This window comes from Molothrus aeneus, chromosome Z, assembly GCF_037042795.1.
Source record: "Molothrus aeneus isolate 106 chromosome Z, BPBGC_Maene_1.0, whole genome shotgun sequence".
Lineage (NCBI taxonomy): Eukaryota > Metazoa > Chordata > Aves > Passeriformes > Icteridae > Molothrus > Molothrus aeneus.
This window is the reverse complement of record NC_089680.1, coordinates 68,740,143-68,764,524: the sequence shown is the minus strand read 5'-3', so window position 1 is coordinate 68,764,524 and position 24,382 is coordinate 68,740,143. Positions and strand designations below refer to the sequence as shown.

Here is a 24,382-nt window from a genome sequence, read left to right as displayed (position 1 = left end):
ATTGGAGAGGTGGCACTTTCACCCTCCAATCCACTGTCACTTTTGGAAATCTATAAATGTTGGAGTCAGAATTAAACTTCCCTCTTTTTTACCTTGGGAGAGCTGCGTGTCCACGTTGTGTTATTTCCTGTCCTATAGTGACACACTCGCTTTAACATGATTGATGACAATAACACCTCTATCTTTAAAATCTCTTTCTACCACGGTGCAAGGCTCAATTTATCAAGAAGATCACCAAACCATGTCCCATCACAGTGCCAGCACAGGGCAGCTCCTAGCCAGTGACCAGCACTGCTTACAGGAACTATCTTGTGCAGCTATCAGATCACACAGTTCTTCAGAGCCAGCACAGCCCTCACTTCCAGCAATACTTACTTTCCTTTATATATACAGATATATATTTGTATATTTCAAATATAGACAGGAATACTCGACTAAGGTCATTGTTGATTTTCTGCTATGCCCAGCTGTGTTCATTATGATCTACCTGATATGATACTGGTGGCTCTTTGTTCTTAGCTCAGATTGCTTTTATCCAAGACGTGGGGAGGCTGCCACTGAAAAGACATTTTGGGAGGCAAGCTGAACTTGTGTCTGCAGTTAAAAAGTGTTTTGCAGAAGCTGTACAGAAGAACCTGATGCTGGGAGGATGCAGCTCACACTGGTCTGGTCTCATCAGAAGCCTGGGCCAATCTGCCCTGTGTTTGTCCCACTGCTCCTTCCCCCTGCACCCTGACAGAGATCTGCCCTATGCTAGGAAATGAATCAGGCATTGATCCATTTTCTTACATTTTATTGAGCTTCATCACAGTAGAACTGACAAAAGGGGAAAACAAAATTCAGAGACCTAGGCAGGTCCTCCTTTTCTTCTTTAAAAGGCAGCTCCCAGAGAGCTAGAATGAGATCTTAAAGTCTCTGTTCTATCAATCTGCCTGCTTTGGACAGGGCATTCCAGAAACAATGAATGGTGCACTTCCAGCAATAAGGCAGCTTTCGGCACTCAAAAACTAACCTGAATGTAATAGTAGCTTTAAATTAACATTTGTTAAATTAACATAATTTTCCTCTTTCCAGGTAAATCAGCTGGCAAGCCAGCTGCACAAGTGTGTCCCCAAAATCAGCAGTTCCTCCAGTCAGGATTCTGCCAACCAGAAGAAGTCCCTCTACTTGCAGGGCTTCAAACAAATTAAACAAAACAAAGAAAAAAACCATACCAAACCAAATCAAAAACAAGCCAACAACAACGAAAAAACCAAACAACAACAAAAACCAACCACCAACAAACAAACCAAGGCAACAAGAACACCACCACAAAGCAAAGCACAGGAAAACCCTGCCCAGGATCTGCCATGCTACATGCACGCTGATGAAATAATGCATAATGCTCTTTCTATTACTTCCCATGATGGACAAACAGCTGCTTCTGAATCAAAGTGGGAGTGAGGAAGGAGAGAGGACACAGACAATCATCCTCTCACGACACCTTTGGGATTATGCCTAAGGATAAATACAAGTATTTCTACATGTCTGGATCTATACAGCAAAGATGAAAAATGCACAGGAATGAAACTGCACATTTCTGCTGTATATCCTAAAATCAGGTGTGGAAGGTTCTCCCCATCTCTCTTTCTTGTACTTGACTGACAGGCCATGAAACGTGAGCCCTTCATTGTGCTTTTGGGATCATTTCCAAATCCCAAACCCCCCTTTCTGTCCCCAAGGATGGAGCATTTCATATCCCTGTGTCGCCCAAGTTTGTGCCAAGTCGTAAATAAAATGTTAATTATCTGTGTTCTTTCCCATCAGGTGGGGTCATTTTCTGTACTTTCTTTCAGTGTGGGCCTTAAACTTCATAGAACAACGTACAGCTGGACAAGCAAACAATAAAAAGGGAATAACTACTCATTTAATTCCACACTGTCTCTTACTATTGTGTCTGGTCTCAACTGCTGTGCAGCTGCAGCTCTGTGTGTTTACATCACTGCACCTCCTGACTGCCACAGCACCCCTCTCTGATTCTCCATTCTTCACATTACCACTGCTGCTGTGCTTTCTAATTTAATACTAAATCTGACTTTTGCTCACATCCTTGCTGGTGATTTTTTGAGCAAGCTCAAGCAGACTCGTTCGGGACACCACTTAACACTATTTCAGTTTCTTTTTGAGTTACCAAGCATTTTAGAAGGCTTTTTTAGCAAAAGGGAGTAAAAGCAAGTCTACAACACCAGACAATAGGCTGGGAGACAGAAAAGTTGAGTTCTCTATTACATTATATAACTCAAGATTATTACCACTTTACTTTTCATCACTTAGGAAAAAAAAGACTTTGAAGTGCTTAAAAAATATTACCAATAAATTAAATAATAAGAAGAGCATGACTAAAAGCAACCAAGAAGTTTTGGACAGGCAAAGCAAAGGAAAAGACGACAGAATAGCCTTGAAAGAATTAGTTTTGAGACTCTAACACAAAAGTGTGGACTATCACCTCTTGCTCTAAAGAGCAGCATTTCCCCTGGCTCTTGAGAACCCCCAGCACCCCGAGTGAGGCACACAGCCTCCCCAGGTGACTGCACAGCTCTCTGTTCCACAAGGACACGTGCTGTCTGATCATACTTGTCCCGACTGACAGGAACACCAAACGCTCTCATTTGCAGCAGCAGAAGCTTCTGAGCACAAAGCACTTTCCTCTGTCTCTCCTGTAGTACTTTTGCAAAGGCTCCCCACCTACCAGATCTCTCAGTGAAGACGTACCCATTGTGCTTCTGTCAAATCTCTGCCTACTGCCATCAGCACTCTCCATCACAACCCCTCTCTAGCATCAAGCTGATGGAGGAAACAGTCAGGAGAAAACATCTTATTCAAAGACCCATCTTCTCCAGCAGCAGAAGCAACAGTCTAAATTCAGCCTGAACAAAGCCAAGCTCAATGCTTAATGATATCTCCCAACTATTTTAATTATCCCCCCCTTCCCTCATGCTGTGAAAAAAATCTCCAAGGCATTTTAATTTCAACATATTTGAAACTGCACTGGCCCTCAAAACAGTGGAAGTTACGTGGGTCATACACGTACATATGCAAAACACACAGTGCTTTGTCCAAAAAACAAAAGCGTTTCCTAGGTGAGGCTGTTCAATTAAAAATTAGAAACAGCTACAACACAACAAACTTCTGGAAAGAATCTTAAATTCAAGTTAATTACTTTTCCAATAAGGATTGAAGAGAATCTCAAAACAAAGCTGAAAGCTGCAGGATGTGTCAGCCACAGAAAATCCACAATGGTTAGAAAGACACCAGGAGCTGGTGCAGAGGCTCCAGGGCAGGCACAGGGAGGACTTGGGCTGTGCAGCATCTCTGGGCTGGGCAGGCTGCAGAAGGGAACGCTGCCAGGGATGCCATCAATGCATCCCAACATCTCCAGGGGCTGCCAGAGCACGGGCCGGGCTCTGCTCGGTGCTGCCAGTGCCAGGATGAGCAGCAGTGGCCATCAAATAAAGGGCAGCGAGGTGCAGGGCAGCAGGAGGGAGAACTTGTGTCCATGGAGGGACAGCAGAGCCCTGGAACAGCTGCCCAGGGAGGGCCTGGAGTGTCCCTGGCTGGAGACATCCCAGCCCCAGCTGCACCTTCCTGGGGGATGGACCAGATCATCTCCAGACATCCCTCCCAACCCCAAATCCCCTGGGATCCTGTGATACAGGATTACTGCTGAGGGAGGAATCAGATTTACCCAGGCAATGGGTCAAAAGATACCCTACAAGCACAGACTAAAAACATCACTAGGAAGTTGAATGGAAGTCACCACCAGCTTATGAAACATCATTTCTAATGATTATATAAGAAAAGACTGAGATGGTGACAGACAGGGTCCATTCATGTCTCTGTTTTAAATCACTCTGAGCTAACCTCCCACACTGCTGCCACTACTCTACCTGCCAAGAACTGTCAGAAACATAATTCCTGTTCTTTAATCACAAGAACTGCCATGGAAATTTACAAGGAGCACTGAACATCCAACACAGACCTCAGTGAGAAAGCACGCTGCCTCTGCAAGCAGCAAGGCCACACCTGGATCTTCCACCCATCACTGCAATGAAATGATGTCAGTTCAGTGGATTTAGGTTCATACCCAGGAGGGGATCCAGGGTGCTGCTGAGGCTCTTACACACCTTGCTTTGGGCTGCAGGCACACAGAGCCCCTGGTTTGTGCGCCCTGAGAGAGAGGCTCAGAACCTTGTGTGATAAAAACACAGGCACTGGCACAGAGCTGTCCTGCAGGGGGACAGGACATGCAGGGATGGCCTGCAGGAGGGGGAGGCCAGGGAGCAGATGGCTGTGCTCTGGGGATGGAACAGCTAAAAGGCCACAGAAAGAGACAAAAACATCAAAAACCTAAAAAAAAAACAAAAAAAAAAAAACAAAAAAAAAAAACCAAACAAACCAAAAAAAAACCCCACACAACAACAACAACAAAAAAAACAAAACAAAAAACTCACCAAAAAAACCCCACAAACCAAACCAAAGAACAACAACAAAAAAAAACCTAAACAATAAAACCACCAAATAAAAAAACCACCAAAAAAAAAACACCAAAGGAAATAAAACCCAAACAAAAAAACCCCAAAAAAGAAAAAAAAAAAAAAAGGCAACAAAAAAGCCCAAACAAAACTCACAAAAAACCAAACAAAACAAGTAAAGATAAAAATCCACCCCACTGAATCCTGGTGATAAATACTCAGGCATCATGTAAGATTACAGACCAACTTAACCAGAAAAAGTAAAATCAAAATTACCCCGTAATACCTCAGTTTAATTTAAACATGGAAGGAAAGTATACACATTAATGGCACCCAAGCAGAAGACCTGCAATTGCTTTTTAATTCTTTATTCTAAGAAGTTATAATAAAAAATTGAAACTATATCTTCAGGATTTTGATAATTTTATCCAGATATTTTTGCACAGATATTCTGAATTATTGTCTTTGATAAGTAACTATATTCAAAATAAGTACCTGATCTATATATGAATGTGCAAATTCTGGATTCCTGCTCCTCTGGGTATTAGCATTGATTAAAAAAAAAAAAAAAAAAAGTGGAAAATGCATTCACCCAGGCTGCAGAGGAAAAGAAAACCAGCATGGTGATTGCATTCCATTATTAGGGGGCTACAGCCTATGCCAAATGAGGACAGACTAAGGAAATTGAATTCATTTGGCATGCAGGAAGTTAAGAGGGCATCTTCTACCACCCTGGGGGCATTCAGGAAGCCTGGGGCAGATTCTGCTGAGAGGTGCAGGGACAAAACCAAGCAGCGTTCTCTTCATTCTGCATTCTCCCCCACAACACCAACTAAACACTCCAACAGGTGATGCCGTGAAGCTGGGAGCTTCCTTCCCTTGAGCGCTTCCCAGAGTGGACAAAGACATGGATCATGTTGGAACGTGGAGCTCCAGAAAGCTCATCCAAGCCAAATTTCCCCAAGATCTGGAGAAAAGAAAATATTCTAAGAAACTCTGTAAGTCATCAGGTGTGTCATAAACCAGCTGTAGACCAACTGCACAAGTAAGAACAGGAACACAGGAACACAGCTGCATGGCCACTGCTCCTGCAGACCCCTCTGTGCCGCAGGAAGGAGGAGAGCACACAATATTTAATGCGCTGCTAACACAGCCCCCTGAGGGGCTCTGGGACGGGCCTGAAGCCTGCTCCATGCTCACACCACAGGTGATCTGCTTGCTCCTCACCTCAGGAGCCCAAGGTCCGCGCTCTGAGCAGGGGATGCTCTGTGGAAAACAAAGGGATTTTCCACGCATGTGCTCTTGTAGAGGACTTCACCCACCTACAAGGTAAGAGATATGTTCTTATTCCCTTATCAGTGGGCAAGGAACTGGAGGACGTACCATTCGAGCCAAATATCCAACCACACTGTGGCAAAAAGCCTCTTTTTTTTGGTTTTTGGCATGTGTAACTCACGGCTCACATTTCATTCTCCTCTCACGCCACTGACAGAACCACTTGAACCAACCCCAAATGAAAGGATATGATAGATTATGTAACTACTTCATCCTTCCCTTTATTCTCTCCTCGATTTGGAGGCTCAGCATTTGGGACACTAGCACATTCAAGTACCCTCTACTCTAGAGAAATAAAAATTTTAAGGCCACAACAGGATCTTCCAGACGTCAGCATTTGCAATTACAGACGTCATCAGAGACCATAAAAAACCCCAAGTATTAAACAGCTCCATCCTAAAAATCAAACCCACTGTTCTGAAGACATTTCAAAAACCAACCCAAATTTGCCTCTGTACATGGCCTGGACCTTGCAAAGCCTTTTCACACTTTTCCAAGAAAGATCCAGCTGCATGATGCTTCAGTGCCTTGTCCCTAATGACCTCACAGCCAAAGGAGGCTGGAAAATTGTATTATCTCTGATTTTCTTCCAGAAAAGTCTCCAACCGAGCTCTCCACCCATGATTAAAATAAAAAGACTCCCAATTCCAAGCTCACAAAAACACCTTCAAATATAAACACAATAGGCAAAGTTCTGCTCTAGCCCCACTCCTTCCTTCTTTGCAATTACTGGAGTTATTCTCCTTCAATGCTGTCAAACCATGGCAGCACTTGGAACAAAACTTTTAAGATGCAAGTAGGGAGGTGTATATAACAGTAAATCCCAGTCTGAAGTGAGCAAGAAACTCCTTAAGAAGTAATCTGAATGAAAGCAAGAGAAGACATAAAAGAGCAGGAGCTGTTATTGTTACATGTGTTAAGTTGGCAATTAATACTGCTTTCATTCTGCACTCCAAAACCAGAAGAAGCTTCAGGGTTTTGGGAATGTGCATTAATGGCATGCTGGTTTTAATAATTCTACCCCAAATACAAATGTGGTTCTCATACATCTAATTAAATTTTTAAAAAAGAGCCCAGCAAATGGCAGCCAAATGCTGAAATAAGGCTTCAAACCCCGAGAGCTGTGTGCCCACGGCCAGGAAGGCCAAACTCTGGTTTCTAAAACAAGGAAGAAGCTGCTGAGTTAGGTCTTGACCTGCCTTGCACAATGAGAAGTGTGGTTTTGACACAAGGTGAGGGTGGTTCCATCCCCAGAGAGTCCCTGTTTTGGGAGCTCTGCAGCTCCCAAACTCCCAACAGTTGGGAAACTGAAATGTGGGAAGGGTCCAGGAGCCCTCCTGGCACCCGGGGACAGCCCTGTCCAAGCTTGGGAGCCAACTCTGTGAAACCACAGGACAAAACACTCTGCCCATGCTGGAAGATCTGCCCAGCCTCAGCCCAAAAAACACCATGGAAATCCCTCTGCTAAAGCAGCATTTGGCACAGGCAACTTCTCATCTCCCTCAGATAAAAGAGCTTTGCATGTTTTGTAATGGTTTAATAGAGGCTGCTGCACAGAGAACGGGATACATCTGGCTGGTCAATTACACTTGTAATTAATGTCTCCTTTGATAAGCTGATTTAAGAGTCCATCAAATGTGATGAACTGAACTTGTTAATTTTTCAACAAATCATTTCAGGCTTTCCTGTGAGATGTACAAAGATGCTTAAACACAGTCTCATCTCTAACAGAATAAATACAAGTAGAGTGTTAACAATTATACTCCTTATATAAAATATTTTCGTCTTATTCCACATTCCTGTAATCCAAGAGTGGGATGTTTTCACCAGAAATTGTTATTTACCTTGATTTCCTGTTCTGTGAAAAGCTAATACAAGAGAAAAAGCAAGGCAGATCTTCCCATGGGTTAATTTAGCATGTAACTTAACACATGCTGTGCACTGTGTATTATTTGTTTCCAAGGATTTACCATTAAGGAGCCAACTGCAAAAAGCCACTTAAATTATTTTACAAATGGAACAAAAAAAAAACAAAACATTTCAAGGAAGAAGGTGAAAGCAGCTTGGGCCAAGTGGTATGCTTTTAAGGAAAAAAAAACCAAGAAATAACTCTAAATTGAAATTCAATTTATCTCATGTTTACGCTTTGGGGGCTGGCAATGGTTCAGCTCAAAATACAGTTTTGAGTATCACAAGGCTGCACATCATCTCTGGAGAAGTGAACTGAAAACAGAGGTAGCAGACTTTTGTCTTTGTTCTGCCTGGGGCTTTTCAAGTAAGTCAAAAATTGAAGAAAAAAATAGCATCTTAATTCTACAGACAATGGATACTTACTCCAACTTATTAGATTTTGTAACTCAAGACCTAAGGAAACTGAGTAATAAATCCTCTATTATTACCAACAAATTAAATGGTTACAATATTAGAGGGAGTAGAGGGATAAAACTACTAAGTGAAATTGAGTTTTTTTGTCAGATAATGAATTTATGTTCAGAAGACACACAGCCTTCTTTTTGTTCAGTACCTGTCTTCTAAACTACAAGAAGTTGTGTTAAACTTGAAGTTGTATGTAGTTGTTTTAAAATACAAGAAAATGTTGGCATAATCTGTCTACAAAGAATGTTCCCAACAAAATCCCAAGAATTCCTTTCACCCAGCCTGACATGAAGGGCCCTGGTCTAGATTCTGCTCATGGTCAGTGATGAGCCAGAAGTATCTGAAAACACATCCCTATTAATACACATTAATTCCTTCATGTTTCTGAAATCCTTCCTGTGCCTGGGCTGCAGCAGAGGGACTTTATATCCTGCTGAATCCTCCCTCAACAGACAGCTCCAAATGTACCACTCTCAACGTGGCCACACTCAGGACAAGTTGTCTTTCTTTAAAAAACAAGCAGAAGAAAGGGTTATGTTAAAAGAAAGAGGTTTTTTGGTGTTTGTGGGTCTCCATTTCCTGCTGCAGCTCTCTATGATGCCACAAAAACTTCTGCCATGATCAGATCAAAAGGGGCTGTGGGAACACAGCTCCTTAACCCACCAGCAGCACTCCAGAGCTGCTGCTCAAACTCCACTCTGGGGCTCCTTTCCTCAGTACATTAAAAACCAAACGTTTTACTCTGCAATTAATAATATCTGATAGTGTGCTAATTATATACCACAGGATTAATTGATAGAGTGCATGGCTTCCCCTCTCCCATGGCTCAAAAATTACATTATGGCTTTGAGTACTGAACAGCAGATTCCAAAACAAGCATTCCAAAACATAACTTAATTGGAGTTAATCACAAGCGCATTTGATGATATTTATGAAAGCCTTTCCTTGCTTAGGCAGCCCAAGGGCACTGGCATTCAGATTCTGGTGCCACGTCAGGTCTGTGCTCTGACTCTGGCTGGGTCCAAAAGTTGGGCCACGTGTAATTTCTCACACCCAGAATGCTATTTCCACCTAGATAACTCAAAACACCAATCCCAGTGTTACCTTCACAGACAAACCAAGCTGGGTTCTTCTGAAAGCCATCAGGAATAACAAGTGCACTGTATTGGCAATATACACAGGATGATTTATGGTGAGGCTTAACTTCTCCACCTCAAGATGCTATCATGTGCTCATGTGCTATCTTTTCAGACAATTAAAACAGCTTCACAAATCAATAAATAATCTAAGTAAGGATTTCTGATAGCTACACAACTGTTTCCCTTAAATTAAAGGTGTTTTCCCCTCTTCCTAGCTCCCTTTCTCTCAAATGAGTATGTTTTTCTTTTGGGTTTTTTTGTTTGGTTGGTTTTTTCTGGGGTTTTTTTGTTTGTCTCTTTGTTTGTTTTTGGTGGGTTTTTTTCTTTGGTTTTAGTTTTGAGGTCTTTGTGTGGTTCTTTGGTTGTTCCAGTTTGTTTTCTGGTGTTTTTAGGGGTTTTTGTTTTGTTTGTCTAGCAACAACAAAAAAAAAAAAAAAGCAGCACTGCCCTGGGAATGGGTTTGATGGATGGACTGTTCAGGAATCAGCTGGTTGTGCACATCCAGAGGCAGCGGTCAAAGGCTGAGTCCCAGTGGACATCAGTGGACATCAGTGACCTGCCCCCAGGTCTGGGCTGGCTCCCGCACAGGCTGAGCAGAGGGAGCAGCCCTGGAGGAGCCCTGGAGGTGCTGTGGGGCAGGGCTGGGACCCCAAAGCCTGTGCTGGGCCCGGAGCCCAGAGCCCAGAGCCCCGTGCTGGGCCCAGAGCCCAGAGCCCCGTGCTGGGCCCGGAGCCCAGAGCCCAGAGCCCCGTGCTGGGCCCGGAGCCCAAAGCCCAGAGCCCCGTGCTGGGCCTGGAGCCCGGAGCCCAGAGCCCCGTGCTGGGCCCAGAGCCCCGTGCTGGGCCCGGAGCCCAGAGCCCCGTGCTGGGCCCAGAGCCCAGAGCCCAGAGCCCCGTGCTGGGCCCAGAGCCCAGAGCCCAGAGCCCCGTGCTGGGCCCAGAGCCCAGAGCCCCGTGCTGGGCCCAGAGCCCAGAGCCCAGAGCCCCGTGCTGGGCCCGGAGCCCAGAGCCCCGTGCTGGGCCCAGAGCCCAGAGCCCCGTGCTGGGCCCGGAGCCCAGAGCCCCGTGCTGGGCCCAGCCCAGCGTGGGCAGCAGGGCAGGGGGGATTCTGCCCCTCTGCCCCTCAGTCAGAGCCCACCTGCAGAGCTGCCCCAGCCCTGGGCCAGCCCAGCAAGGAGCTGGAGCTGCTGCAGCCAGGCCAGAGGAGGCTCCAGCACGGGCAGAGGGATGGAGCAGCTCTGCCGGCAGCAAAGGCTGGCACAGCTGCCATTGCTCACCTGGGCAGGAGAAGCTTTGGCCTGAGCTCAGGGTGGCATTTCAATTCTTACAGGGGGCTCATAAGGAAGATGGGGACAGAATTTCCAGTAGGTCTGCTGAGACATGGCAAGGGGTGATGCTTTTAAACCCAGAGAGAGCCGATTCAGACTGGATATGAGGAAGGAGTATTTTACCATGAGGGTGGTGAGGCCCTGGCACAGGCCACCCAGGAGGAGGGGGTGCCCCATCCCTGGAGACATTCAAGGTTCAGGCTGGACAGGGCTCTGACCCACAGGCAGCAAGGGGGCTGGTCTGGATGACCTATAAAAGCCCCTTCCAACCAAAGGCTTCTATGATTACATGAGCACCACTTGCTCTTCACAGTGCTCTCCTGGTTCCTCCTCAAGGCCTGACAAGACCTGTTCAATGAAAAGGAAGATGCACAGCCACAAGGCAATGGAAGGCATGCAGTGAGAGGGCAGGTGGCTGTCCAGAAGCTGTCCAGGAGAGTTATCCTTCCTTTCCATACCTCTGCAGTGCCCAGGGCATGTGACAGATGAGGCAGGTTGGAGGGGTGTCACTTGCACCCTCCCCAAGGTCCAGCCTCATCTCTGCAGAGGGGGCTGCAGGAGCAGGACAGTGCCAGGAATGCCTGGAATCTGGCTGGGAGTGGGGACAGGGACACCCAAGACGCATAAACAGAAGGGCTGAGGCAGGAGGAGGTGGCAAAGACTCCAGAAAGCAGGAGCACAGCTGTAAAACACCAGGGCAGGGGGGATGGAGGGGCAAACAGTTATCTTCCACCTGACAAAAGCCAGCCAGACGGGCACAACAAAAAACAGGAACACACTCTCAAATATCTTTGCTAGGAAATGTTCTTAGGTACCTCTATCTGCCTCTGTAGAAAGGCTTTCACGTAAGCTGAAGGCAAGTGTTTTACACAAAATCTTTTTGCTTTCAAAAATACTGTGCTGCTAAGCAATATTGAGTTAATTATAATAGTAGGGATTCCAAATTCTCTACTGAGAACCCAGAAAATATTCACATGAATTTGGAACATCTAACAGTCATTTGTACTATTCCAAATTCCCAGAGGAAGAGTCTATGCCTAAAGCACACTGCTCAGGAGTCTAATTTTCCAAAAGCCTCTTACCTCTGCATACATAGGAAAGAACATCTGTTAAAAGAGACAAACGTTCTCAGTCAAGCACAGAATTAAACTGCTACAGGCAGGCCAAAAGATAAATCTTGTTCATTTCTGCAGTTCAGCAGATTGATGGCACTTAAAAACCCACTTCAGTTTCATTCTCTTCAAAATTAGGAAAACCATTACATTCTGGGTTTATTAAAAATAAATAAATTCATGGCCTTTCTCTCTTGCCCAGCTCAGGAGGGGCTGAGAACCAGGACTACAAGAGCTTTACTCTCCTCACTCCCCATCACTGCTACCTGCATGTCAAACATGCAGACAGCCTCAGCCTTCCTCTCTCCCACACTGTCTCATTGACATCAGTGCTTGGATTAAAACTGCTGAATTTCTAACCCCTGGCAATTTCTAACTCCTAACAATGAGGAAACGGGGGAAGAAGTAATGTTTGAGAAGTTTATACATCCAAGATATTCTCAATGGCACTGTTTCACAGGGAAGGAGTTATGTCCCACGTCAGCTTCAAAGCTGAATAAATTATGAAAAAGCAGTCCTTGTTAAAACAAAACACTAGGACTTCAACAAATATGCCAACATTCATAGACTGCTAAAAAAGATTTAAACTTGCATGCCAGTTTTAAGAGCTTAAGACTCATTCTTCATTTGAATATGTGAAAAATCACATCATAAGAATATATACTGAAACAAAAAACAAGAAACAACCAATGGGGACAAAAAAAAGTACCACAATTTACTTGTCACCTCCTACAGTTTCTGATCTGTCCTGTAATAATAAATCAAACAGTTGCCCAAACATGCTAACAAAGGCTTTAAAGTTTTATTTTTCCTGCTTCTGTTTATAAGGTAAGGGTTTTTTCCCCTATGTAAAAGTTAACTTCTTGATACCAAGAAACTCGACAAGCATCAAGGCTCAAGAGTTAATTGTTCTTCATTTAATAATTTCTACCTCAAAAGGAGAGGAGGAAAAAAAGTCCACACCCATGAATACTACTAATCAGCACAATAATGTCACAAATGCAGCTGCTGAACATACATGTTTTCCATGCTTTGCAGCCATGTGAGAAATAATGCACCTTTGAGCCAGGTGTGAGTCTGGGGAAGCTCATCAGAGCTTTGGCCTGGGGGGAAGTTCACAAAAACACAAGGGGCTGGGCAAGGCAAGGCCTGCAAAGGCCAGCTGTGGCTGTAAAAAGCAGTGCTAACATTTTTAATCTAATTTATCATCCAGGGTAAGGACAGTGAACTGCATTCTGCATTTGGACACAGGGCTTTGCAACTGCCTCTTCATGTCCCTGCAGCAACAACTCCACTCCACGTGCATGGGAGGACAGTAATTCCACCTGGAGAACATCCCAAACTGTGAGGGGCAGTCAGGCAGGTGTGGTGAAAAAATACACTTAAACTCTTGAGGAATTTGTCAAACAAGATGCAAGCCCCACGCTTCCCTCGCCTGCAATGCCACGGGAAATAATGAATGAGAACAGCAGCATGTCCTGACTGAGACAGGATCAAACTGCCAAAAAACACCATCCAGCAACTCTCCCAGGCCACTGCAAGAGGTGAGAACACTGTGGTGGAATTTTTTGCCCTGTCCATTCAAAAGGAGAGAGCTCTGACATGACCACGTCAAGCAGCTGGCAGCACAGACCATGGGCTGGACTCTCAGCAGTGCAAACACCTCTCTGGTTAGTAAATATCTGTTCACTGATGATTTTGGGGTTTGTATTTGCAGAAAACTGTTCACATGCTGGTTTTGCACTTTGGTTGCTTTTTTCCTTCCCTGCTGCAAATTTAACTGCTTGCAGCTTCCATTGACACGAAACATTCTCAAGATGGTTGTCACAGCTTGCCTTTCACTTAAAAATCCATGGGAACATAACAAGCCATACAAACCATGAAATCACTGCTTTTTATGATCACCAGCCCTTTAGACACTCTCCACTCCTCTGTTCCACCACTTAATGTGCAGTGCTGTTTACTCTCACTGTATCCCTTTGGGGTCTTGTTTTTGCCACTACAAACCTTTCCTGTCCTTGCTGACCTACAAACCTCAGGAGCTGAGCTATGTAAATAAATGGACATGCCCTTCACAAAAAAAACCCAAAAAAACCTCAGTGTTAAGTACATGAATGCATCCTCTGATCTGAACAACCAGCAGTCACATATAAAGACCACAAAATTAAAAGCATTTTGTACACAGTAACAAGTCAAGAGTTCATTCCAGCTGAGTTTCTACTTGATTGATGACATAAATCCATAACTCTGTCCATGAGAGCAATTAGCACTGAACAGCACCATTGACCAAACATAATAAATCCACTACAGCTCGCTCTAAGAGACCATGACAGAAACTGGAGAGGAACAAACCTGCAGAGACCTCACCCAATACAGTTAAAAGCAGAGGCCACTGCTCGACCAGAGAGCCATTAGCACTGCCCTTAGCAGAAAGAGCTTAAAATTATATTTGCAGAGGTCCTGAAACACAAATTAAAAAGGCTTGTGTTGAAGATGATGGAGGAGGTTCAGCTACTCGAGGGATTCCACCATGCCTGGAGAGAGAGGATGAGGTTTAGTTCTCAATGGGTCTGAAAGAGAGGGGAATTCCAGGGAACCAACTCCAAGCCAAAGGCTACTGCAGCACCCAGAAGAGAGCAGAAACCTGAACCCCATATTCAGAACCTTGGGGTTATCACAGGCAACAAGCTGCAGACCACCTGCAGCCTAAACCAAACAGTGCAGACCTGGGGGAAACGCTGTGGGTTAAAGCTACTTGCGAGCAGCGTGTTTCCACAGTGTCCAGGAATGCTACAGAATGAAACACTGCAAAAATGGGCAAATGGAAAAAAGAGGAAGAATGGAGCACGCTGAAAATGCACTGAATTTTTCAACAAAACAAGGACGGGGCAACATGAGAGGAGCAAAAATATCCCAAAGGAGCCTCAAAGACAATGTCAGGAGACCAATACAGGCTAGGTTTTAAAGCAGCCAACATGTTAAGGAGGGTGGGTGCTGACCCTTGACTAGAAAGAACTTGGAGTACAAAAAACACTGTGTTCCTAGGGAAAAAAATGAAAGTATTTTCTGAAGGCAAGGCTTTTTCTCTGCTTTCTAGAAAGAAGGAAATTAAAACCATGACAGGATTTTGCTCCAGGCAGGTCAGCACTTGCAAACAGATGTTACTAACAGTTTGGGAACAGCACAGTACTCACCAGAACAGTTTGTCTTGAACCACTATTTGTAACCTATTTTTAAAATAAGCTTTGCTTTTGAGGGAAGGCTCTTCACTGGCCCCCAGCTTAGTGTGCTTGAATTGTATTTTTTAGTCATTAAATCCACCCTAGGAAAGCAAAGAATAAAAAAAAAACCCTCACAGAAATTGAAGGGAAGCACAGAGAGTTTTGACTCTTGTCAGTGTAAAGGGGCACTGAACCAACCTAGGGCTGCTCTCACAAAGCTACAGCGCTTTACCTTAGCTAAATATTTTATTTCATTCTTTTGGTAACCATAAGCACAGTCTTTGTGCTGGCCACATCACCTTGCTCACTCAGTGCCAAGCTCTAGTACACAACATCCAGCACCAAATCTCCTGCAACTTCTACACGACACTGGAAGAGTAGAAAGACTTCTCTTATCTTTTTTCTCTTTCTCTTCTCTTCCTTTTTCTCTCCTCTTCTCTTCCCGTTTCTCTTCTTTTCTCTTCCCTTTTCTCTTCTCTTCCCTCTTCTCTTCTCTTCCCTCTTCTCTTCTCTTCCCTCTTCTCTTCCCTTTTCTCTTCCCTTCCCTTCTCTTCTCTTTTCTCTTCTCTTCCCTTTTCTCTCCTCTTCCCTTTTCTCTCCTCTTCTCTCTTCTCTTCCCTCTTCTCTTCTCTTCCCTCTTCTCTTCCCGTTTCTCTTCTCTTCTCTTCCCTTTTCTCTTCTCTTCCCTTTTCTCTTCTCTCCTCTTCCCTTTTCTCTTCTCTTCCCTTTTCTCTCCTCCTCCCTTTTCTCTCCTCTTCTCTTCTCTTCTCTTCTTTTCTCTTCTCTTCTCTTCTCTTCTCTTTTCTCTCCTCTCCTCTCCTCTCCTCTCCTCTCCTCTCCTCTCCTCTCCTCTCCTCTCCTCTCCTCTCCTCCTTTTCTCTTCTTTCCCATCCTCTAGTCACCTGGGACTACTTTTCTCTCCCATCTCTACCCTGTTTTCATCATCCCAGTGTTTTTCTGCTGCATCCCTAACACACAAAGAGATGAAGACCCTTCTTGAACCACAAGAGCTGGCTCCCACTGTTTTAGTTAAAAAGTTCTTTAAGAAATGATGGAAATTAAACTTTTTACAGCTCATGGAAGATTCTCAACAACAGGTTTTAGAAAAAAAGCTGCTCAAAGATGAAATCACCAGATACTGGGCCAATAACCAAACCTGAATACTACAGACATCTCAGTATGCATTAAAATAAATTAACTGTTGTACAAAAACAAACCTAATTAAAAGCACAACAAAGCAGCATATTGAAATCACTTAAATTACTATGAAATACTTCAGGGCCCTCTAGTGGTTTAATCTCTGGTACGAGAAAAAATCCATGAAGAATTGTTTTTAAAATAAGGCTACTGAGGTGTATGGCAATAATGTGCTCTATTTTTGTCACTCTCATGTAATTAAGGGCACTTGGGCTGGAAAGCTGCCTAGCAAATTACCAGAAAGGTGAAAAAACTACAAACTAATCCCTGTTCACAAAATCGGCTAATGGGTAGCATTTTTTGTCTTCATAAAAATGAGAAGTCACTCATTAACATTCTCTACTGTGCACAACCAAAAAAACACAAAGAAAAAGGAAAAAAAATCACAACCACTCTCCCAAATTCACACCAGAATGACTATTTCATTCAAAACTGAAATGCCAAGCTCTAAACGAGTTCTCTACAGCCCCAAACTGCATGGTTAAAAACAAAAAAGTGGAAAACTGAAATTTCCTCCAAAAAATTGCATCTGCAAGATTTCATCCCCACTGTTCAGAACACTGCTTCATCTTTCACCTATCACCCTAAAAGTTACACCCTACTCTGGCTTTACTGCACAGAAAAAGTGATACAGAAAACAGGCAACAAATTTCCTCCAGAAACATGCCAAGAGAACTCAAAACAAAGAGATGATCAGTCACAATACCTCCAGGTCTGTACCCCAGTCTTAGATGGTGTAAAAGGACAAACAGGATCAAATACCAGTTGCAAAGGTTTTCTACTCCTACCTACATTAACAGAAAAGGAAGTCTCATGTCTTTTAGAGACCTCAAAACTATGGCAAGCAGGGAAAAAAAGCCACATAGCACCTCTTTTAGATCTGAAAGGTAAGTGACTGAGCTTGGAAATTATTCCAGCAGATCCTGTGATCAGGAGCGTGGTGGCAGGACCATGACAAAGACAATGTTTAAGTGCACAAATCTCTCACAGGCCAGAGTCAGAAGCCATGAACTTCAGTCTAAACACAACTTAGGAGCAAGTGCCCAGAACTGTGAGGGATTTGGGAAGTTCTGACCCTAGCAGCAAACTGCAGCCACTCTGGAAAGGGCCATGACAGAACTACAGATCCATGCCTGCTCCTGGATCTCGGCTCCACCGCTGGCTCTGGGAAAGAGAACCCCACAGAACTCACCTCATGGAGGTTATACTGTGGATGAGCTTTTCAGATGGATCTGACAGCCTAGATGGAAGAATTATCTCAACTGGCTGCAGGCGCAGAACCCGACTCTCCAGCTCTGAGCGGGCAGCTCCGTCCCGAAAACTGTCAAAAACCACTTCTCCTGTAGTTGGCTGGATCGCCTGCCAAACAAAAACGTACACACACATATCCACTGGATATTCACATTTTCAGGGACTGCTGCAGTGGCTCAAACTCTTAACCAGAAAGAAAATCCATGGTGTAAAATTATACAGCACCCACACACACAGTGAAAGCGGCAGATCCAAAAACCTGAATGTGCTTTTTTACAAACCCATAACACAACAATAACCTCAAAACACCAACACAACTTTGTCTTGGGAAGTGGCAACAATACCTTACAAATGTAAATGTGCTTTTGTTGTTAGCAGTCCATCACTGTTCAAGCTTTAATACCAGACAAATCTACTAACTGAGTCCATGAAATGCACATTTAATTCGAACTGGAATTTGAACACTTGCTTCTGTTGTTCTCTCCCAGCAGCAGTATGACATTCAGAGACACAATCAAGACACTTTTTAATTAATTCATTACCAGCTGACTGGGATTTGCTGTGTGTTTTGCTGGTTAAACAGGACTGGGTTTAATCTTCACCAATACAAATCTGAAGTGCAACTCTAAAGTCTCTTCCTCTAAAGAATGGTATTTTGTAGAGGAAATAAATGCTCACAAGCTTTAAAATATTGACACTAAAAATGTTTAAACATTGAAATTTGTAAAGCATCTGAACAAATTATTTCCCTAATGTATTTGGTTAAAATACTAATATGTTTTCAAGTGAGACAGGAGCAAAACCAGTTTGATAAATGTTCAACTGTCCACTCCATACCTTTTCTGAAGTTTTCAAATATAAAGCCATCACAGTTCACACACAGATATCTTACCTAAAGTGCCTCTTTTTACAAAAAAAAAAAAAAAAAATCAATTCCTACTCCCCCGCAAAATAAAATCTGAAAGAGAACATTCATGAATTTAACAAGGTAGCCACCCACCTCCCCAGGAAAAAAACCAAAATGCACAACAAAACAACCCCAGGCAGACCCTAAAACACTGACTCCTGAGAAACTAACTTACCATAATGCCTGTAACAATGTCACCTTTCTTCCTGTCCTTCAGGTGGTCCCCATTTTCACAGATGCAGAGGAGGTAGCTATCGGGAACATCTGCTGTTACCTCTTCAACATCTACAGAATCATCCAGCTTCAACAAAGGGTTCACATGTAACAAACGTTCAAAAAAATACTACACAGATTTGGGTGGATTGTTCACAGGTCTTTCCAGACCTAAGTCTTGTACTCTCAGACATTAATCTAACAATCTTTTTAGTTCCTGGTATCTATTAACTTTGTTTGAGAAATGAAATTAAAAACAGGAGGTAGACAAGACCAGATAGAGCAAAACAAAAAACTGAAGAAAAGAAATTAAATTCATTGGTTAAAAGCTGTTTCTCTGTTATTTTAACATTTTTTAGGCAAGACCTGCAGGACACTGCAGATTTGGTAAGTCCACTCCATGACTTCAGAAAGCAACTACAGTAAACACAACAAACCTACAGCCCTGAGGAGACTGAACTGTTTCTAAAGACAGCAAGATGTTTTACCACAACATAAAATTAAAGGAACTTTATTTCCTGCTGCCACTCTTATGTCAGCCACTAGCTGCCCATGTTCCATCCTGGTGATAACAACCAGAATCAAGGCCTCCCAAAGGTTAGTCTGAAACCAAGTTTATTTGAAAAGGATATCTTCTCCAATAAGTGTAGACTTAGTGTAGAGGGCAGTCAGCTTACGGCTGAAGAGAGAGCTTTTATTTTCTCCAGCAGCTTTCAGTGCTGCAGTCTCCATTTGTTTTATTACTCCAACCTACAGGCAGACAAACAAGAAACAAAGTTAGATCTCTGGCAATGAATTATTATTTTTATTATTCTATATATCTGGTAATCTTTTAAGATGTGCAAACAACAAATGCATAATTCAAGCTGGAATAGATGATCAACAGAAAGGGCTCTCACATCAATCCTACTAATGAGATTATAAGGCAGTGCTTTTCCTGACCCTTTTCCTACTGCTGACTGCCCTCTCAACATCTGTACCTGTGCTTCTCATCCTATTTTGAAACAATTTAGCTGGACATCACTGCTTATTAGAGAAGGGTTGCTTGCATCCAATTTAGAATCAACAAGTCCTTTTCTTAGAAATGGAAGCAGAAAAAGACGCTATCACCAGAAAGCCACAGAATTACAGGGATACAAAACAGGAAGGAACAGAGAAAAAAACAGTGGGCTGGGATAAGAAAAACAAGGATGTGAGGAATAATAAAACAGAGAATATGTACACTTCTCCTTATTAAATGCAAAACCTTGATACAAAAACACTGAGAAAAGTAATTGTTCTGGAACTGTTCCTGAAAAAACGAAGATACTTCTCTGAATCTGCTAATGGCTCATGACACCCCCAGCACAGAGACACTGAAACAAAGGGAAGTTGGCCATTTCTACTGCAGGAACCAGGGATAACGAGCTGCCCACTTCTCAGCTGAAACCAGGGGCTGGTACAAGCAGTGCAAGTTCTCTCAGGGCTGGTCTGTACTCAATTAGCAGGAGTCAGGGGTAACCTTGTGTCCCTTGGCTACGAGGCGGCGCACGTGGACGAAGAGCCGGTGGCTGGGGATGCTGGCAGTCATGAAGTTGTGGTCCAGGTGACAGTAAATGTTCAGCTCCTTAGCTGCAATCTGCAACAAGAGTCAGCCAAAGGGTCAAAAAGTAATCCAAGAAGGTAAGGAGCTTATCTCTATGACAACAGTGATGCACAACTACAATTAAAAGCTTGGTGACAAAGGGAAAACATTCCAGGAGAAAGCCTGGAGGGGCCCCTCCACCTCCCTGTCCCAGCATTGCCATAAACAGGGGATTCACTACCAAAGGCTGCAGGTGTCAGGTTTTAAGGCTGCACCTTGATCTTTACCGCTGTGAGGTAAACCACCCACACTGCACACACAGGGTCTGAAACACAGATCAGCAAAAGGTCAAACGATTTTCACGCCACTAGAAACGCAGCAGGAATGGAGGCATTTAGTTTGTGGTCATAAAGATGGGATTAACCTGGCCAATCAACTAAAATACTGAAAAATCAATATTGAACAGCAGTGGAAACTAAATACTTAATAAAAAAGAGTAACAACACTAACTAAAATGTGACATTATCATGTGTGATTTGTATGGTCTTCTTGCCCCAGGTGCTCAGAGCAGAGAATGGGGTGCTAGGCAGGACCTGCAGGCAAACACTGACCGGTCTGTCTGAACTGCATGTTTCTATTTCTGGGCTGTAAGTACACCAGCAAATGAGCAGACAAATTACACAGCACAAATATGATGGGGAAAATGAATTCCCAGTAACCAAGCAACATTTCTCACTGGTCTCAAGTGTGAAAATAGCACCGAACAAAGGTTGGTAGCAACGACTTTGGGATAGATCACAAGAAAATAACATTCTGAAACATTTTTACAAACCACCACTTTAACATTATGTTCGTTATATAGTCCTTTCCAGTTCCTACAGATCTGCCATGTGTAGGTGCCACATCCAGGCATGCATTCAGGATACTCTCTGCACCCAGGCTATACCTGCTATATTCATCTTTTCCAACACCACAAAGGGCTCCACTGCCTTTCAATCTGAAAGATTCCTAATGTCATACATTACAGTTCTGTATTTTTTATATATATATATTATAGTAGAGTTCTGAGCCATGATATACAATTCACCTCTGAAAGTTTTTCAACTTTAACTCTGACAAAACTCTTGACTGGGAACTCACCTTAAATTCTCAATATACAAGACAGCAAGCACGACCATGTGATTACAAAACAATAAATGCCATTTTGACAAAAAAAAAAAAAGTGTGCATAATGGATAATCTTGAATTTCAGCACACAGAGATTTTTCATCCTGATTTCAAGTAACAAAACAAAACACAACACCCCCTTATGCCCCCAAAGAAGTCTCCCTTCCAGAACTGGCCACGGGCCTAGGATGACACCAGCATAATCCAAGTATCTTTCCTTAATCTTGGAAACAATTACCTCTGCATCTTGTCCAAAGAACCGGTATTTGTATCCACATTCCACACACAAAACAGCGTCTTTATACTTTTTCTTCATTTCTATGAACTGGAGTTCTAGTGGAGTGTAAATGCTTTTGGTTCTTTTATTAAGATTTGTCTCTGAAGAATTTTGAGAATTTTCGTAGGATTTAAGAGACGCAGAAAACTGACTAAGATTGCATTGTAACTCCTCCTGTAAATAAAAGGTGGGAAAGTGGAAATTAGGATTCATCAAACAAATCAATTGCCCCCTCCTTGGTTTGCACTGACCACAGAGCTAAAGATTGCTCTTGCATTGACGAGCCCCCAAGCTGCAGCACAATTATTGCAGCAGGATATACAGAACACAGTATATTTGTAATGAAAATGAATTAAATAGTCATGAAAGTCAAAGTTAGCTAAATAAGGGGGAAATCAGAACACTATTGTATCAAAAGCTCTCAAAGCACAGACCAAGACAATGCAGGCTGCAGAGACTGGGCAGTCTAAAACAGGCCATGCATTGAAATAAGGATGAATTACTGCTCCAGTTTACAGGTGAGAAACTCCAGCATGAAGAGATTAATGATGTTCCAAAAGTCCACAGTAAACCAAGGAATAAACCAATTTGAGTCTCAGTTCCCTGTCTCAGCTACCAAAACTGTACTCCTTCTCCAGTCTGCACTTCCTCTGTAAGTTCAGCAAATCTCTCAGAACAACTTAAACACAGAAAATCAGCACTACAGTTTCTAAAACCTCAAATGTGAAATGCTTTGAGCTCACTCTGTCTGCAGTTTATCATTTGCAATGACATTATGTAGCCTGTTCTTGCCAAGCAACTTCAGCTCTACCACACTGTGCTGTTCTGTATTGTCAGCAGTGATGGGTTCAGAAGTGCAGAGAAAAACGCTGAAAAGCCTTTCACTTGCAGCAAAATTCCTCCTCAGTTACACCACAAGATCAAATACAGATAGTACTGCTTAAAAAAAATACAAAGACAACACCCTCCAGAATTTTTTAAAGCATATGACTATTCAAAACACAATCAGGTTGTGCTATAAAATCTGTATTTGCTAACAAATCAGATAAAAATAAACTTCCACTTTTACCAAGGGTCCCGTTCAGATTACAAGAAACAAAGTGAACAGACTGTTTAACAGCAATGGTAATTCAGAAGAAAAAAAAATTAAAAAAACAGAGATGGCTTAAATCATATATACTTTGGGTCATGGGAATGTACAAAGTGTGCAGTCAGAGAACAAGTGGGGGAAAACAGCACTTAGCTGTAACTGCAAAATCCCCACAGCTGCACACCATTAAGCAAGAGAACCCAGCCCAGCTCAAATAAAGCTGCCCTGCACCCAGAACTTGGGTGGCCTCAGGAGATGTCTCTGCTGCAAAATCCTCATGTCACAGACTGAGCACTCTTCGGCCCAAGGTCTGTGCCAGCCAAACAGAGTGACCTTGTCTCATTTTACAGGAAACTGTCATCACAAACCACGTGAAACAAGGGCATGAAACCAGGCAAAAGGAGTAGAAACAAACACAAAAGCCGACTTGGTGAGATGGTCTAAGTTACTAGCTGGAGGAAACTTACAAAGTAAAAAGCAGGACACAAACAGCTAAAGGGACCCCTTCCAAGGACGGCAAGAAAAAATCAATTTTCTAGGTTCTCCAACTGACCACATCTTCATAACCTCAACCTCTTACCACAACAGAATCATCTTGCCACAAGCTGCTCACTTCAGCATTTGCACCCCACATCCACACAAAGCAGACCCCCACAGTTAAAGGGCACAGCCCTCAGACAGGGGAGGTTAAAATCAGCTTTTCATGCAAGCTCCTTCCCTCAAAAAGCCAGATGGAGAACTCCACCAAAGAGCAGCCACCACAGTAAGCCTTGAGATGCACTCATCTCCTGATCAGCTGAGCACTCATCTCCTGATCATCACCTGATCAGCTGAGCCCCAAACCCCCCCAATTAACTAATGTTAACTACCCCCATAAGTAAAGAGGAAGCAAAATACTATTATTCCATTCAAGTCTCTTGACTTGCACCACAGATACCATCATGACAATTTTTTGTGTGAGCTACCCCCACCTCCTGCAGATGAAAAAGCAGTGATACCTTTACTAGTTAGATATTCCAGCAAACTAGATTAAGCCACATCTCAGTGATAACCCTACACAACATTTTTGCAAAGAATGCCTGCTGGAAGTTTGAGAGCCCACATGTGGAAGTGAAAGGAAGCTGAGCAAAGTGCCTCTCTGAACATGTGTTATTGGGGTGTTACAGCATCCCTCAGAGGCACGGGCAACACCAGCAGAGCTTCTGCTCCCTCAGGATGCTGCTGCTCGTTGGCATCACTGAGGAGCCAGAGCAGCCAGCCTGCTCACCGTGCAAGGAGCTTCACACCTGTACAAAACACAGGTCTGTGGGGCTCTGCTGCACCATTCCACGTCAGAGACGAGGAGCACAAGGGGAAGCTTGTGCCAGAGTTTGCTGGTTTAACTCATAACCAGCAATCCACACACCCCGCAGGGGCAAAGCTCTGCATACCTTCTGTGCCACCTGTGGGCCGCTGTCCCAAGATGGAAGAGGGTTTTTCTGTTCTGAGCTCCTCCCCGTAACACTGGCACGTTTCTCTTTCTCCTGAAAGCCATCCTCCCGGAGGCTGGTACACTGCTGGTTTGCATCACTGCAGAACTCTCTCAGCCTGCCCAGAGTTTCCAAACAGATACGGGACTTCTCACATTTCTGAGATTCTTCTGTTGGTGAAAATTCACAACAAAAACACACTAGCAATTTATTTTATAAAAGGGAA

The 24,382-nt window shown here is 43.5% G+C and overlaps 1 protein-coding gene across 1 annotated transcript in view; it reads right to left on the bottom strand.

Moving 5' to 3' along the window:
- The window catches only part of MSH3 (mutS homolog 3), a 95,464-nt gene that overhangs the window by 68,170 nt on the left and 2,912 nt on the right, over positions 1-24,382 (bottom strand). Inside the window, exons 3-8 of the mRNA XM_066569072.1 lie at positions 24,118-24,326; positions 21,559-21,771; positions 20,091-20,207; positions 19,222-19,339; positions 18,552-18,697; positions 17,411-17,577 (exon numbers count right to left, since the gene is read on the bottom strand). Coding sequence (XP_066425169.1) covers positions 17,411-17,577; positions 18,552-18,697; positions 19,222-19,339; positions 20,091-20,207; positions 21,559-21,771; positions 24,118-24,326 — 970 coding nt within the window. The remainder of the gene's footprint in view (positions 1-17,410; positions 17,578-18,551; positions 18,698-19,221; positions 19,340-20,090; positions 20,208-21,558; positions 21,772-24,117; positions 24,327-24,382) is intronic.